The 19,144-nt window shown below is 33.6% G+C and overlaps 1 protein-coding gene across 2 annotated transcripts in view; it reads left to right on the plus strand.

The window, feature by feature from the left end:
- The window catches only part of Pclo (piccolo presynaptic cytomatrix protein), a 360,398-nt gene that overhangs the window by 232,905 nt on the left and 108,349 nt on the right, over positions 1-19,144 (plus strand). For both annotated transcript variants that reach the window (XM_051174921.1, XM_051174920.1), the window contains exon 10: positions 16,018-16,143. In XM_051174921.1, coding sequence (XP_051030878.1) covers positions 16,018-16,143 — 126 coding nt within the window. The remainder of the gene's footprint in view (positions 1-16,017; positions 16,144-19,144) is intronic.

A 19,144-nucleotide genomic window follows, 5' to 3' on the forward strand; every position in this document is an offset into this window, starting at 1 on the left:
TTTATTATTTCAAATGCATTAATAGACATTTTAATTCTGTTTTAATAACAGAATAAACATGTGCAGTTGTAATATGTCCCAGAAAAGGCTCTTTGAAACTGCCAGGAATAGTAAACATGATGGATTGCTTTTGAAACCAAAATCTTAAGATCTTACACTGTAAAGATATTTACAGAGGTAGTTAAAAAAGCAATATAAGTACAAAAGTTATGCTTTGTCCTTGTTTTCTTTAATTTACATACCATAGATTCTCCTTTCCAAATACTTTTATAATTCAGATTGTATGGCATGTTATGTTTATTTGCTAATGTCTGTCACTCCCATTATGTTTTGGATTAGAAGAAATGCACGAAGGCCTCAGTCCTCACTTTCCTCATAATTTAGTAAAATTTTCAAACTATAATAATAATTTTAAAAAATGTTAAGGACAGCTTAGATAAAAGCTAGGAGATTTATAAATCATTAATACTTACACCTATATTATGTATAAATAAACATATAGATGCAAACATGTTTCCATACCATTATTCATAATTTTGTAAAGTATGCAAAGGGAAATATATGAAAATAAGAGTCTTATTTTTAAAAAGCAGTTCCTTAACTTTTCAACATATGAATTTCCAAGGTGCAGATTTTTGACAAATGTATGATGGTTTTGAAAGTATTTGTTCAACGGACACAGACTGCAGAGTGGAGAGGAAACAATAACTAATGCACTTTGAAGCCCAAAGGGAACTAGGCTGTGATTCAGTGTTAGCATTCATTTTGAGAATACAGTTTTTATTTGGAAAATAAGATATACTTGATGCCTTACATGTAACTGCAAGTAAACCTAATGCAAATCCCTGCACTTTCCACATATACAAACATAAACTCTTTGCTACAGAGAAAACCAGAAGAAAAAAAAAGAAAGGTTCATGAAATTAATCTCTCTCTCCTTTGAAACTCCATTTTTGTGTTTTCAGAGAAGCAGTGGTTTGAAATAAACCGAAGAAATTCTGATTCTTAAAAAGGCATTTACTTGACTTGTCAGATTTACATGATCCCACCTGGATGGCATTGCCCTATGGGTGGTCAGGGTGCTTGTGTGGGGGGAGAGAGGGTAAGAGGAGGGAGAGAAGGAGGGAAAGGGAACTGGAACTGTGATCAACATATAAAATTTAAAAACCTAATAATAAAAGAAGTAGGCATTTACTATGTACAGTTCCATAAGACTAACTACTATGCAAGCTATAAAGGCTAACTGGCCACTTCACAGAAAGTGTTGTTTAGCTTTGAAAGATAGCAGAGTCTTAGGGAAAAGTAAGTCAATTTTAACTCATCATCTTTTTGGGTGTTAGAAACATGACATATTCTAGTGAATTCCATTGGATCTGATTTGAAATTCAAATGTGTTTTATTTTTATTAATATCATTATTATCATTGTCATTATTAATTATAATAATCATTATTATCACTATTACATTATCAAGGTATAATTTAAAAATTATAAATACTCATTGTTAATATTCAGGTCAATAGTTTTAATAAACATATATATTGTATTACCATTACAACAGTTCTGTGTTAAAATTTTCTACCATCATAGACTTTCCTAGAAATTGCTAATCTAAACTTCTTATGTCAGTTGCCTAGCCATAAGAAAGGGCACATTTATTTTCTAACTCGGTAGTCATTCAGTAGAAAGTTGACCAGTTTCCATGAGTTTCTAGACTTTTGTTGTCTCTATCATTGTTCAAATCCAGCTTTTAGTCCATGGTGGTCAGATAAGAATCAGAGATTCTTTCAGTTTTCTTCTAACTGTTGAGGTATGCATTGTGACGAGTATGTAGTCAGTTTTGAAGAAAATCCTGTGAGATTCTGAGAAGGTATATTCTTTGTATTTGGGTGAAATATTCTGTAAATATGTGAGGTCCATTTGATTCATAATGTTTGTTAGTTCTATTATTTCTCTGTTTAGTTTTTGTCTGGAAGACCTATTGGTGAGAGAGGGGTATTGAAGTTTCCTACTATTAATGAGTGAGGTTTGATATGCAATTTAAGTTTTAATAATGTTTCTTTTACTAATTTGGCTGCCCTTGTGTTTGGACATAGTTGTTAAGAACTTGGTAGATTTTCTTCTTTGATGAGGATGAAGTGCCCTTTCCAGTCTTTTTAAATGAATTTTTGTTATAAGCCTATTTTTTAGATATTAAACTGCTAAGCCAGTTTTCTTCTTGTGTCCATATACTTAGAGAATCTTTTTTCCAACTCTTTACACTGAGGTAATGTCTAGCTTAGATGTTGAGGTATATTTCTTGTATGCAGCAGAGAGATGGATCCTGCTTTTGCATCTATTCTATTAGTCTGTCTTTTTATTGGAGAATTGAGTCCATTGATATTGAGAGATATTAATGAGACATGACTGTTAATTCCTGTTATTTTGGTGTGTCTGTGTGTGCATGCAAGTGTAGTCATGAGCATGCATGCAACACACACACACACACACACAAACACACATATTCAAACATGTTTTGTTTTGTTGGTGTGGGCTTATTTCCTGTATTTTCATGGGATGGAATTGTCCTTCTATTACCATCTGTAGGCCTGGATTTGTGGATAGCTATTGTTTAAATTTGAATCTGTTATGAAATATATTGTTTTCTCCATGTATGGTTATTGAAAGTTCTGCAGGATATAATAGTCTGGGCTGGCATCTTTTGGCTACTCATTGAGAGTGTGTAATTCTAATAGGTATGCCTTTCCCCTTGCAGCTTTTAATATTCTTTTCTCTGAATATTTAGTGTTTTGATTATCATGTGAATGGAGGACTTCCTTTCTGATCCAATCTATTTGTTGTTCTGTAAGTTTCTTGACCTATTAGACATGTTAGGAAATTTTTCTTCTCTTGTTTTCTCAAAAATATTTTCTGGATCTTTGAGCTTGGATTCTTCCCATTCTCTATTCTTATTATTTATAGGTTTGGTCTTTTCATAGTGTCCCAGATTTCCTTTATTTTTGTGACAGGAATTTTTTAGATTTAAATTTTTCTCTGACATATATATCAATTTCTTCTATTCCTGAGATTCTCTGTTCCATCTCTTATATCCTGTTGGTAATGCTTGTATCTGTAGTTCCTGTTCCCTTACCAAGATTTTACATCTTTAGGATCTCCTCAGTTGCTTCTATTTCCATTTTCAGGTACTGAACATTTGATTAATTTCCGTTACATATTTATTATTTTTTCTTGGTTTTCTTGGCTTATTTTAAGGAACTTTCTCTTCAAGAATCTCTATTATCTTCACAAAGTTGGCTATAAATGCTTTAGCTATGTTGGCCTATTCAGGGGATGCTGTGGTAGGATAGCTGGGCTCTCATGGTGCCATACTGCCCTGGGTGTTCTTACCCTGGTAACTAGACATCTGGGTTTCAGGAAATTGTAAGTCTAGTTCCTGATTTCTGAGTTTGTCTTTGTTGGATTGTGGTGGGGTTTTTTGTTTGTTTGTTTGTTTGGGGTGTGTGTGTGTGTGTTGTTTCTTTTGTTTTGTCTTCTTCTTCTTCTTCTTCTTCTTCTTCTTCTTCTTCTTCTTCTTCTTCTTCTTCTTCTTCTTCTTCTTCTTCTTCTTCCTATTTCCTACTAGGTCCTCTTGTCTTCATTGTCTACATTTCTGGTGGTCTGCGTGACCTCTGATCCAGCAGAGAGTCTCTGTCAGAGTTGCAGGCTGCACTCTTGTAAGCTAGCTTAGCCTTTGGTTCAGCAGGGGGACTCTGTTCTTCAGAATGGCATGCCCTGCACCTGAGCAGAAGATATCTGCACTTGTAGGGGAAAGGGGTGACTTAATAAACTACCTATCCAATCATTTATTATAATGAGCTTGTCTTTTTATATTCCTTCAAGTAATGTCTAAGCTTTCCCCTTGTCATTGTCATGATTGACAGTTGTCACAGGATACTTCTTTTGATTTGCTTTTCCTCTTGATGTAAGTTGAGTATCTTTTTGTATGTTTACAAGCAGCACATAAAGTTCCTGTGAAATGACTAGCCACACAGAGTCCCTGGTGAGGTAACTACCCACATGGTGAGGAGACTTTTAACATAGCACATAAAGTTCTGGTAAAATGACTCTCCCCACAGAGGCCCTGGTGAGGTGACTACCCAAAATTGCTATTTCTTGTTGTTTGCCATATAAGTTATAAATGTTTTTATATGTTATAGCTAAAAGTTTTTTTGTTGGATATGTCATCTTCTTGCATTTATTTCCAGAATGTTTTTGTCCTCCTAAGTTTTATTTTTTGTTTGTACTTGAGATTAAAATTTATTATATTCCTTCCTTTTCTTTTCCTCTCTCCAAACCCTTTCATATATCCTCCCTTACTCTGTTTCAAATTTATGGCCTCTTATTCACTGTTATTACATTTATACATGCATTTGTATATGCATATTATAATATATATCTGTGAATTTGTATATATAAATATGTGCATATGTATGTGTATATGAGAGTGTAGCATATACTAAATATTGAAAACTGTAGCAGCTACTATATAAATCAATATTGAGAATTCTCAAAAAGCTAAACATAAATCTACCATTTGACACATTCATTGGTATTTGTCCAAAGGACTTGACATCAGTTGAGATGCTTGCTTAGCCATGTTCCTTGCCACTGTTTTTACTATAGCTACAAAATGGAGACAACCTATGTCCTTCAACTAATAAATGTATAGTGAAATCCAATATGTGCACAATAGAATTCTATTCAGCTCTCCATTAAATCACTAAATTTGCAGTTTAGTGAATTAACCTAGAAAATATGTCCCATTCTTTAGTGAAATCTTGTATTGAGTTTTGATATCTGATAGTATATAACTCCTCAAACATTATAGTCCAAAGTTGCTTGATTGATTCTCTAGACTTTGAAATTTGACTAAATTTTGAATCAGTTCTATGCAACAGTGATAATGATTGTACTGACAGCAATGATCCTACATAAAAATTGCTGCCTAAAAACATTGAATTTTCCAACCCATGAATATGTAATATCTCATTTATTTAGATTTCCTCTAATTCTTATCACCAAAACTTATATTTCTCATATATAAAATTAGCATTTACCTAGTATATGTGTTTAATTGTTTTATTCTGTTTTATCTTATGGTAAAGAGTTTTCTTTTATATTTATTATTTTCTTATTTTATATCGATCCTTGTTCCTTCTCCCTTCCTCCCTCTCTCCCTCCCTCCCACGGGCTCCCACAACCCTCCCATTCCATCCCCCTCCCACTCCACAGTGAGGCTTGTGCCTTCCAGGAGGGATCAACAAAATCTGTCAAGTCATTTGGAGTAGGGACTAGGCCCTCCTTCCTGACTCTAGGCCCTCCATGGGGAATGTGCTCCCAAAGATCTTTTGTGCACCATGGATACATCCTGGTTCCACAGTCAGATGTCCCTTAGACTGCCCAGGACTTCTAACTGAGACCCATGTTCAGGGGGTCTGAGTTGGTCCAATGCTGGATTCCCAGCTATCAGTCTGGGGGCCCATTAGTTCCTCCTTGTTCAGGTCAGCTGTCTCTGTGGGTTTCTGTAGCCTGGTCTTGTCCTCCCTCTCTGCATGAAAATTCCAGTTCGACTTGGTGTTTAGCTGTGGGTGTCTGCTTCTGTTTCCATCAGCTACTAGATGAGGGCTCTATGATGGTAGATAAGTTAGTCATCAAACTCATTATCAGGGAAAGGCATCTATGGTAGCCTTTGTACTGTTGCTCAGATTGTCCAGAGACCTACAAGACTGACACCAACTAACAATTTGAGTAAATAGTTTTCTTAATTGGGATTTTGAAATATCTGTTGACATTATGTAGAATTGGTTATTTTTGTATTAACCTTCAGCTTATAGCCTTGCACATTTACTCTTCTTACAATTTTTATATAATATTCATGATCTTGTACATGCAAAATGACATCATCTGCCGATAAAATATTTCCTATTCCCATTTTAATTTGCATGCCCACTGAACTGAGTAGCACTGGGTAGAAGATTCTGTACAATCCTGAATACAGTAGCCAGGGCAGGCACCTTTGCTTTGTCATGACTCTTGAGAAAACACTTATTCTATCACAATTACAATGTTATAAATAGGAATGTACAAGCATTTTTCTATTTTCACCTTGGTATTTTTTGTTTACTTGTTTTTCTATTGCTCTGTCTTGTATTTTTTGATGGAGGGTCTTATGTAGTCATGGTTCACCTTGAGCCCACTGGGTAGTTGGAGGTCTTCTGTAACCAGTGTACTATGATTACAAGAATATACCATATCTATATGAAGCATTCTTAACTCTTTATTTCTAGTTTAGTTTAGGGTTTTTATTAGAATTTATTCACCATCTTGCCCAAAATATTGCCCAAAATATTGACTATGTGTGGTGAGGTGATCATGCAGTCTTTGTTCTTTGTTATCAATAAGAGAAATTAATTGATTTCTAGATATCAATCTACATGACATTCATAGATTAATTTCAGTATTTATAGTGTTTCATGACTTAGCTAATTTGTTACGTTTTTTGTGTCATGGCCCAAAATTATTCTACGCATATATTTTATGTAATATTTTTAAATAGCCTTATATTATAATTTTCTAAGAGTTCTATCCAAATAGCCAATGAGTGAGTGACTTTTACCTACTTCTAAGGCTGTGAAGCCTCATTGCTGGACTGGTATATAAATTGGGGAGAAATTTCAAAGCTTAAAAAGTTTTAAATTTTCTAGTTTCTTTCCTGTGTTAATATCTGGGTTGCCTTCTTTAGACTAGATATTCATGGTGGCTTAGGCTCTGCTTATTCTATGCTGTCTATATGACAAGACTCCATTTACCCAGAAGCATGCAGAATTCATTAATTAACTATGACTCACTTTGTTAGCAGTGTCCCAACTTAAAACCTAGAGAATCTTCAAGATTTCCTATTGTTCCATTCCAATCAACAAAGGCTCTGGTTTTCATATCTCATTCTGTCCTGTTAAAGTCATATGACATCTGAGATTGGTATCAATGTGGCCTAGAAAGGCACATTAGTGTCCACTGTTCTTCCTCTTAAGCCAGTAGTTTTTCTGGAATGTATACTTCTCTCTTTGCTGTATGATTTATTCAACTTCAAAATGCTGAAATTTTAAATAATGTATAAAATTTAGTTATATTATTCACTCATCGAGGAAGGATTTTATCAACTTTATATAATTTTTCAGCCTTTAAAAGGTTTTCTTTTTATGTTTTGCAGTACTTCCTTTTATTTTCTATCAGATGTAAAGGATAAATGCATAAAATAATTTAGAATTGGTGTCATTGGGCACACAATATATATAGCATATACATCTATAATTTGTGATATTGGGATATAGCAGAGAAACAGAACTTTATGGGAATAGAGTTTTCACATGAAACTAAAGATAAATTGTCATCACTTGATATTTGTTTTAATAGTAGATTCAAATATAAAACTCTCATGGTAACAACAAAGAAAATATCAATAGAATATAGATAAGTAGAAATAATAAATAAGTCAAATTATATCACTGCCAAAACTAAAATATACATGAAATGAAGTAAAATAAAGGAAGCAATAGTGAAATCTTATAAAGTATGCAGAAAATAAACAACAAAGCAGCAAGATGAGTCTTTTAATAGGTATTTCCTTAACTGTAAATAGAATAAACTTACCAATAAAACACCACCAATTAGCAAAAAGTATTTGCAAAACTATTCAACAATGTGCTATCTACAAAGAATTTATATTAGATGCAAAGACCCATGTAATTTCAAAATAAAATGATTGAAACAGTATTTCATTCATATAATAAAAGATGACAAAAGTAGTTAATAATAGATGACATAGACAAAGAAAAAGCTGTAATAAAAAAAATATATATATATAGAAAAATTGAGAGAATTCACCAAGAATATATAATGATTATAAACATGTTTATAATAAGCCACAAAACCTTTAAACATATGAAAAAATCATTGCTAAAATTAATATAGTTTCAGTTGAAGACATTTATGTATCATTTTTCAATGTCAGAATAACTAGAGATATGACCACCATGGAAATAGAGGACATGAACAGAAATTATACGTAAAAGGCCTACAGGCTCTTGCAAATCAGAAACAGAACATACATTTTTTGCTTCCACAGATGAACATGGAGGATTCTGAAAGATGGAACAGAAAGTAGGCCACCAAAAAAGTCTTCAGTTACGATATAGGTCATTACACTAGTGAAACAACCGTATTACCTTTGGATTTTAAGTCACCTAGACAATTATTTTAACTGTATACTGTTACAGAGCTTAAATTACTATATTTAAATAAAACACAAAAGATTGACCTATAGAAATTTGTCCTGAATAAAGATTCTCATAAGCAACAGTGTCTAAAAAGAAAGCTGGAGACATAATAACCCTTCCTGTACTGTAACAGAATGGGTCATGGGGCAGCAAAATAATATTTCTCGGTATTGGGATCACACTCACTCACAGAGACAACAGTGCTCTGAGAATCTCAGAAATATGAACAAAGGAGTCACAGTACTACATTGCTTCAAATGAGTCCAACATGTTACTAAGGAATATGCTATTCTTAGAATCTTAAGGAAAATGTATGTCTACTTTGTGAGAACAGTACAGGGATGCTAAACTCATACTGCAGCACAATTCCCTCCTTTCTATACTTTCTTTAAAACCTTTATAAAATATTTAATGATTCCTCTAATAATGAAAAATTGTATAAATTTAATACTATGTAGAGAACCAAAGACAGTACAGTGTTTGACTGATTATAGTCACCCTTAACCCTGAATTAAATCACGCTCATGTTAACTATTTCTATGTCCATGGACATAACTTAATTTTTTTTCAAAGAATTTCCTAAACTTGAGCTATAAATTATAAATGTATATAACTGAAAATATATTTATTTTATGTTTTGAAATTCTACTTAATGTTACATTGAAATAAGTTTTTCATTAGGATATTTTAAAGAAGCAGAGCTTATATAGAATTGAGCAGGGATGGGGCTTATATAGAACTGAGCAGATGTAGGGGTGGACCTTCAGGGTAAAGCCTTCCATGGTGGATATTGGTGAGATTTCAAGTCCAGAGATTGAGTTTTTACTCTGTAGGGTGAGGGCAAGGTCCAGTATGTAGGGCAGTTAAAGTACTTTGTGAGTGTAACCTGGCAATTAGAGGTCATCTGGGGAGGAGCCTAGTATGTCCTGTGGCTCCAGGGGCTCACAGGTAGAATATTTGACAAGTGGCAAAGGATAAGTAAACTCTTTAGTTCCTTCTGCTTTGTAGCATGATAGTATGATCTAGCACTTCTTCTATGATAGGAAACCCCACAAACACAAGTTCATGCCCTATAAATTAACAATTGATATTTTAAAAATTAACATATAATCACTATAAGTAAAATAATTTCCAGATTTTTAAAAATACTTGAATTGCCAGCCAGAAATTATATATATATATATATATATATATATATATATATATATATATAAAGCAACCCAAATGGCAGTTCCTACATGAATACATCAGTAGGTGGTATGATCATGTGTTTCACCAAGATGCTTTAGTAAATGACCAACTACATTATATGGTGGAGATTCAAAAGAAGATACCACCTCCTATAGCAGCCTTTATTTAAGTATACACTACAAAGGGTCAACAGAGTTTCCTGATGTCATACATTATCAAAATGTCTTAATTGCTCTGTGAGGCAGAGTTGTTCATCCATAGAATTGATATTACTTACCTTATAAAAGAACTTGAAAGAGTTCTGGAACCATTATACAAAGTGAAAGAAAGCGGGTCCCAGAGTCCATACATTGTATGATTCTGTGAATAGGAAAGGATAGAATAAGACATACAGATGCTTAGGACAAGAACAGAAGACTACAGAGTAGGTGAATGATAGCTAACACATATGAGTTTCTTTTTTAAATGATAAAATGTGTTCTTAAATTGACTATGGTGATGGCTGTACATGCCTTATGAACTAACCACACTTGACATGCAAACTGCATGAGATCTGCAATACTTGACTATATCTCAATACAGCTTAAAGAAATATCTATGTTGTCATTCTGTTTCATGAGAGAACACATATTCATTGCTGTCTTTGCTACTGACCATGGAGCATATCTACCCCAAACAGATGTTTCTCACAATCTTACTTACTGTCACTCACAACTCTGTGGCCATTGATAGGGGGCATCTGTGAAGAAATTTTTATGCTGTAGGCCACCTTTGCATAAATTTAGATGAATGTTTCCTTAAGCCAGCTATTCACAGTAAAAATTTAAGAATGTGTATTTTTTTATTGTTCTTTTATTGAACATAGATGTTTTCCATACGATGTTCTGATTACAGTTTCTTCTCTAGCTCTTCCTATGTCCTGCCCACCTCCCTTCCCAGCTGAATCCCCGGCTTTTCTCTTTTTCCTTGGAAAGCCAACAAGCACATAAAGTATAATAACAAAAATAAAATTAAATGAAACAAAACAAAAGCAAACCAAAATAGGACAAAACAAGGAAATAGAAGTAAAAGTATCAGGGAAAGCATATGAAACACATATAGACACAGAGGCACTTGTTCACATACACAGAAATCCCACAAAAACTCAAAACTGTAAAACATAACATGTACTCAAAGATTCAGGAAGGTTTTTTAAAAATCTGACAGAACGTTATGAGAAAAGAATCTCCAAAAATTCCACTGAGTTCATGTTGTGTAAGCCATGCGGCTGGGCCTTCAGAGTGGTCTATACACACAAAACGCTTCAACAGAATGGTAGAATTTGGTTTTCCCCTAGGTCTTTGGGCTATTTAGTCTCAAAATTTGGATACCCCAAAATTTTGGAGATGGGTTTCATCTCATGGAGTCCAATGTGAAGCCATCCACTGGAGCATGGACAATATCAGTGGACATACCCCCAAGAAAAATGGCCTTACAGCCATCAGTTACCCATAGTTCCTTGACTGAAGTTAGGGCTTCAGCCACCTCATCACCCATCCATGCCACAATTTGTACTAGCTTGATATTGTTCAGGTCTTGTGCATGCCACCATAGCTGTTTAGGAGTTCACATGTTCAGCAGCTGGTTGGTATTAAGAACATATAACTTGATGGCACTTCTACTAATTTCCTGGATCTTTTATCTTTTTCTCTTTTTCCAAATGATTCTTGAGGCTTAGGACAGGAAGTTGTAGAATATGTGTCCTATTTAGGGGTGCACACTCATAGCTGCTTATTTTCAGCTATTTGACAAGTTATGAGTCTCTACATTAATCAATGCCCATTTCAAAAGTAGTTTTGGTTACCAACATTGAAATGTATACCTTTTTTTTTTTTGATTGTTGGTTTGGTTTGTTTTGGTTTTTGAGACGGGGTTTCTCTGTATTGCTTTGGAGACTGTCCTATAACTAGCTCTGTAGACCAGGATGGACTTGAACTTAGAGTTCCACCTACCTCTGCCTCTGCCTCCTGAGTGCTGGGCCTAAAGGCATGCGCAACCAACACCTGGCCCGTATACCTTCTTAAAATTTCATCTGTCCAAGAAATTAGTACTTTACCTTTTATTCAGCCTTGAGCAAATTTTCACAGCACATGCCAAAAGCAGCCAGATTCCTTTTCACTGTAGATAGACATCATAATGTCCACTAAGACCTCAGGAAGTGGGCCATGGCTGTCCACTTTACTATCAGCACTCTCCATCTTCCAAAAATGTTCCATTAATCTCTGCCCACATCACTCAACAGTTTTCCAACCCAAGTTCCAAATTTTCCCACAATATTGTTCAGTTACATTAAAGCCACTCAGTCAAATGTATCACAACAGTTCCTGTTTCAATTATTTTGCAGTGATAAAACATCCCAAGCCACAAGCAACTCAGGTTATTTAGATGAGGACTGCTATATTTCCATTATGGTTCTGCCCAATATGACAGGCACCAGTCAAAGAAGGCATGGTGACAAGAGCAAAATGCTAACTAGTCACATTTTCATCACCCACAGAATACAGAGAAATAACATGAGGACAGTTTCAGTTGGCATTATAAAAATAGTCCGAACACCTGAGCTTTATGTATATACTAATGTGAGTCAGCAACATCAAAACTCTGTCTAAATCAGTCTCTTAACTCATCTCCCCAAAAATGTGGCTACTCAAAAAATTTATTACCAGGCCTTGATGCATATACCTATGTGCTCTTAGAGATTTTCAAATAAAATCACCTAAATAGTTATTCATTTAATAAATCTATTTTGAGTACTTTTTTCCTGCCGGCCTGGTCCCACCACTGTGCCAGCCGCAAATAACACACCGAGATGCTATATTTGATATAATTCTTTTGGCCAGTTACTAGTTTCTTATCGGCTAGCACTTCTATTAATCTAAGTATTTCCACGTGGTCTCATATTACCAGAGAGAGGGCCTGGATGTCTTTTCTCTCTAGACTCTACATGCTGACTCTCTACCTCTTCACTTCCTCTCTCCTACCAGTCTCCTAGTCCCACCTAATTTGCTTTCCTATTAGCCAACAGTGCTTTATTCATTAACCAATACAAGAAACATATTTACAGAATGACATCTCCAATCATAAATCTATATAAGAATTTCATATATGTATTAGAATGTTAAAACATATCATTGTAATAACATGCTTTTCTATCCTGGCAATATTGCACAAAGATATGAACATGTCGTAAAAATGTTTGTAACATTTGAAAATATAAATTACACTGACATCATAATCATTCCAAACTAACCATTTTAAACTTATTTGTACAACATAACATGGGGGATGCCAAAGCTGGGAATATTTCTTTACAACCTTCACTAACATAGTCTGGCTCTCAATTGTTTGTCATTGTTTTAATGATTTCTCCTTTCAATTATCCAGTGGCAATCTGTCCTCTCACCCTCAACACCTGAGCAGAGGAGGGAGAATGGGTTGCTGTAAAAATGATTCCTTCCAGCCTTAAACCAAGACCACACAGAAAATGCACTGATAAGTCATTTGTGTGGATTAAGAGTATGAGTTTCACTCCTTGCCAGTAAATTTTACAGAAGCCTCAATTCTTCACATGTAAGACAGAAAGAAGTATTTTTTCCTGATCCTTCATTTTAAAGTCCAATGAAACCATGTTATTTTAAAAGCATATGCTAAAATATCATTCACAAGGATCACACATTGTTTTCCACATCATTAGTATTGATTTATTAGTCTCACTTGGGGAGGCACAGACTGAGTACCCATGTATTCATTATTTAGTGCTGCTATGTATATGATGAATCTTTGCTATTCCTGTAGTTCAATAACCCCAACACTGCAAAAATGATACTGCTTTAGAAGTCAAAAGATTATTAAATATACATGGCCCATTTTCTTGCTAATTGCCATACTCTAACATTGATTGCTCACTGCCTGCTCAGTACTACAAATTAATATTTTACAAGTATTGGTAACAAGGTAATATTAGCATGTAATCATGCACAGGAAACTAAAAATGCAACTTTTATTCTCATATTAATTTGCTATTACTGCTTAACAAATTAAGGAAGATATTGAAGCAATACACATTCACTGTACTACAGTTTTTATGGATTTACTGGGGTCCCCAGTCATGATCTTGCAATCTGCAATGTATGCACTAATCAAGCTTTGTTCCTCTCTAAATATAGGATGCTTCTTTCAACCTCAAGCAGCAGAATGTAAAAGTTACTTCCTTGAGGTTTTAGGTCTGAATTATAGTTCTTCCTGACAGCCTCTTCAGTTTTCAGGTGGACTGGTTTTGTGTATTTCATATTGTTGCTTTTGTGAAGATATCATCTGTGTACTGTAATTAAGGCAATCACTATGCATTTTAAGATGTACCAAGCAGATTTTTTAATTAGGGAAAAATCAAGAAATATTCTTTCATTCCTCATATTTCAATGTTCATGTACAAACTACTTTGACTGCCAACTACCTAAAATGTTATTGTAGATTATATCCTAATGACTTCATAAAGTCTAAATTCTAATGACTTACTGGCTTTTAGCTAGATTTGAGTGTTGTTGCTTATCAGATTATTTAAATTAAAGCAAATATGTTAAATTTGTTTCATAAAGGAATTTTTTGCAAAAAAGAGTAAAGAACAATATCTTTAAAAATAAATAATGCTGAGCTATGAACCTTGGGGCAGAAAAACTGCTAAATGTGGGACAAGAAGGAGTAGTGTCTTTCTTCACCATGAATCCTTAATGACAGAAGATTTAGAAACAGGTTATTGAGTTTGATTATTTTAACTTAAACAGTTTTTGATATTTTAGTAGTCAGAATATATGTCCTTATGAAAAAAAAAAACAGAAAGAATGGAGGAGGGAGGAAGGGAGAGGGAAGGGATAAATGGAGAAAACAAGAGGAAAGAAAAGAGGAAACAAGAGAAGGTAGATGTGAGGAAGAAGGGCTGGGATAGGAAGGAAGGGACAGGAGAGGAAGAAAGAGGGAGAGAAACAGGAAGAAAATAAGGAACGAATTTGAAAGAGAATGAAGGACAAGAAGCAGAAAGTTCATCTATAATTATCACATGAATTGGAAGGATGTGTGATATTAGATTATATGTTTATAGAGATAGCTGAACCAAGCTGGTGGTAACTCATGAACTCTAGACCAGCTGTGGAGACTCCATGGAACCAAACTAGGTCCTTCATATATGGGAGACAGTTGTAAAGATTGGTCTATCTGAGGGGCCCCTGATAGTAAGACAAGGATGTTTCACTGCTGCATGAGCTAGCATTTGGTGCCTATTCCCTATTTTGGAATGTCATGTTCAACCCTAATGCAGAGGGAGAGGTTTGGTGCTACCTTAACTTAATGTATCAGGCTTTGTTGACTCCCCATGAGAGTCCTTCCCCTAAGGAAGGAGTGGATGTAAGGTGGGCTGGAAGGGAGGTGGGGGGGAGTAGGAGTGGGAGGAAGAACTGTAGTTGGAATGTAAAATGAATTAAAAAATAAATTTAAAAAAGAATATATCTTTGCTATAGAAATGGCAGAAAAGTCCCATGATTCAGTATAACTAGTTGTATAACCCTTGAACTTGCAGACATTGGCCAAGGTGTTAATTTTGAAGAATAAATTGAGAGAGGACAAAGATTTTGAGACTGAAAAACTTTGAGAAAAGTACTTCCAATATATAATTAAAAATTCAATTAAATTAATAGATAATTGAGTGTTTATTAGAGATAAGAGTTCTGATTTATTTAATTATATTTTACTGGAAAACCCTTTTTTTTTTTTTTTTTTTTTTTTACATTTTTCACAAAACATGCCTGGGACAACTTGTTCTCACTTGTTTTTAGTTTATTTAGAAACAGCACAGCAACTTAGATTGCAACAGTACATGTCTATCAAAATTCTTTTTCATAATTATTGATTGGTAACAATGAAACAATATGGTTATGGAGTAAAGAACTAAGACTAATTTATTCATAATCTGGAACAATCTTCTTGTGCCACAAGCAGTATACATGAGGAGTTAAAGATGGAAATGAGAAGAAATCAATCATAGGTTATGGTCTTAGTACAATATGAAGTCATATCTTCATTGGGATTGTATTTGTTCATTTTACAATAACCTTGACTAGCTTTGTGGAAGCAAATTGTTCTTAGTTTCATATTTGAATTGTTTACTTTGGGGTTTTTCCTGAGCATTTTCTTTTGTAATTTTTAAAAATATACCTGGTTTAATTTGGAAACATTTCCTATTTGAAAAAAATTGACTAACATTGAGAGAGCATTTAATAATTATCTAATCACTGTAGACTATACTTAATCCCCAATAACCATATGTATTATTATCTATAGATATAGTTTTGTTATTGATATCTAATTTCTACTCTTAGTGTTATACTTGGCTTCTGAGAATTTAATCCACTTTGTGTAACCTACTTCTGATAAATGTTTGTTTCTTGAATTATTACTAATGGTTTGCTAATTTTTAAATACAGGTAATGGTCTAGGAATTAGAATTGTTGGTGGTAAAGAAATTCCTGGACATAGAGGAGAAATTGGAGCCTATATTGCTAAGATTCTTCCTGGTGGGAGTGCAGAACACACAGGAAAGCTTGTGGAAGGTAAGAATTAAAGATTATCTAATAAAATACAATGAATATACTCATATTAAATATGGCTTATTTGTATGAAAATTAATAGGAAAATAATTCTTTATTTTAAAACAATCAACATTTTTATTGAAGGGTAATTTTTAAAAACCTTTAATAATCTAGTTTAATATTATATTATAAAAGAGAAAATTATATGGAAAGCAGCTATGTAGGTGTAAAAAGAATCAACAGAGGCTAAGGTCAGGTCTTTAGCTACAGATGGCTCACAAGCTGAACCCATCTGCCACCTGCTCTTGTCAACAGTGTGTTTTGGAACGTAGCCAGGATTACCAACTTAGTTGGCAACACGCTGCAATAGCAGATACAGAGATTAAGTGGTCAGTGACATCCAAAATATTTATTTACTTTACTTCAGAAATTTGCCAGCATTCATTTGTGGTACTGTTTACATTTAGGCACTATTCACCTCAGTGTGAACATTTTAAAATAGCATATATCTCATCATCTTTGCACAGTAAATTAATAGATGGATGCTCAAAATAAAACATGATAATAATTCTAATTTTCATGAAATGATGTAACCATTCTGTATACAAATTTTATAACATATACATGCAATACTCATGAGCTACATATACACACACATATATGTATATTTATTTATATATACATGTATATGTAGTTATATTCACATATAGCTCATGAACTTCAGGTGATATTATTTATAATGAGCATTTGTTTATCACTAAAATATTTATAAACTTCTACTTTATTCTAAAAAAAGGCATTTATTTGGGAAAAGGTATTTTGGTTTCACTTCTTGTTTTAAATGTTGCCTGCTATTGCTCACAGTCTTTACTAAGACTGATTCTCTGTCATTTTAAGTGAATGTGTTGGAACCTACATACATGTACCATGGATATTTTAATAAATTATTGTTATAAAATTTACATAGACTATCCACAATATTTATTCTCCAAAGTTTGTGCTTGAGCCATTTGTCCAGCTTTTTGGAGCAGCCTGTATACATCCTTTCTAGCTTCAAACTCAGACACTTCACAACAGATTTTTCAGTTGGTTGTGGTAGAGTTATATAATATGGAAAAAATCAAATGCTAAAATCCAATCTTTGATTTGGTTGATTATTTGCTTTTAGAATACCTTTGTTTTATTTAGTTTCTATCTATCTGTCTGTCTATCCATCTCCCCATCCATCCATCTATTTCTCTGTATGTATGTGTGTGTGTGTTTCAGTATTTTGTTTGTAAATGCCCATATACCATATGTCTAACTCATACATATCATGCTATTTAGAATAAACATATAGGGGATACACAAGGTGTCAAAAATTGTGGAGTAGTGGTGGTCCAGCTTTAGTTTTTATTTGTTATATGTAGCATTACACTACTAATAAAAAACATATAGCACTAGAGGTTATGTTCTCATTTAATGCTAAAAAGATTTTATTACATTTTTGAAAGCTATTTATTCAAAGAAGTGAGGGTAATTTTTCAGTTTATAAAATTTCTTTCCTATGGAAAAATTTATATGTGAATAAATGGGCCAATAGGTAGTAGATGACTTATCTTGTTTATGTATTTTGTTTATATAAATGAATTTCTTTGCTTAGTGTGCTCAATATTAACTTAAGCATTGTTCATCTGTTTTAGATTTTGGTTCTCTGTATTTCTGAATATCAAATTATATACTGTGAGCCTTTATAGAATTGGTGCTGTTTTTCAGGTGTGATGTTAGCTGTAATTTTTTTCACAATATATGGTTTAGACTGAATTTTTGCACTTCTAACTGCAGAGTTCTTATTCAGAAAAGTTGGACTGTTTTTAATGCTGTCCAGTATTTGTCCATTCCTTATGTGAAAGGCATCCCAGGAACATCTGAACACTTGATGATGATGGTTCTCAAGTGACTCTCAAGAATGCCAAACTTTTTCCTGGTTTCTCTAGTTGTTTGTTTCTTTTAATGGTACATTCCCAACATATTGCCCAATCAAGTAAAGTTTCTAATTCTTATGAATTAATGAAAATTTGAAGGACTTGGTTTTCAAATGGCAAAGGAACTACCAGTGTTTCATCTAGCTAATGTTGTCATTTGTTTAAAAACACTTGATTCCATTTTCTCTTGAAATCACTTACAAAACAGAGTATTCAAATTTATTTAATAACAGGGTAATGTTATGTTTCAGAAAGTTGAGACTGATAAAAATTGTTACTGCAAAATTATTATGCTGTTCTAAAACTACATTTAAAATACTCCCACTATTAACTTTTTTATAATTTGCATTTATCAGAATTTCATAAGTCTATCTACTGTTTTTTTTTTAATCAGCTTATAATAATCTTTAAACACTTAGCAAGTCAGATACTGAAAAGGCCAAAAACTCCCCAAAACTTAAAATCTATTTCTCAATAGCCCCTGGCAGATATTCCTGAACAAACACTGAACAGAAAATGACTTGACATTTATGATTTTTTTTCTCTTAATCACTGAAGACTGTGTTTTTTTTTCATGAACTTAACTACTAATCAAGCAATTCTAAAAATTGCTATTTGTGTTATTTTCTTTGTGATTAAAATTCTAAACCCATTGGTGTTGAGGTTTGAAATGTTCACTGGGATTGGACATTTGACCAGTGTGTATTTTTCTCTAATCTAATTTGTATCATTATTCTTTTGAATAATTTGTAGCTATAGAATTTATTAGTGCATTGATAATGATAATCTAGAATTTGCCACTATCATTTGGGATGTTTACATCTTTAGGTACTGATTTCTTATTTTGTCTTTTTTGGATGGGTGTTTTGTTCCTTCTGTTTCCTCTCTGGATTTTCAGAGAGTGTGGTGGCTACGTGTTGCCTGATATACTGGCCTGCTCAGCTGGTTTGTTCTCATGGAATGCCTACTGTTACTGGAGGCTAGTTTTCTTCCAAGCATGGCCTGTGGTTGAGCAGGAGGTGCTTGATTTACTTGGGGACTAGGATACAATGCTGAAA

The sequence above is a fragment of the Phodopus roborovskii genome, unplaced genomic scaffold (assembly GCF_943737965.1).
Source record: "Phodopus roborovskii unplaced genomic scaffold, PHOROB, whole genome shotgun sequence".
NCBI classification, from domain to species: domain Eukaryota; kingdom Metazoa; phylum Chordata; class Mammalia; order Rodentia; family Cricetidae; genus Phodopus; species Phodopus roborovskii.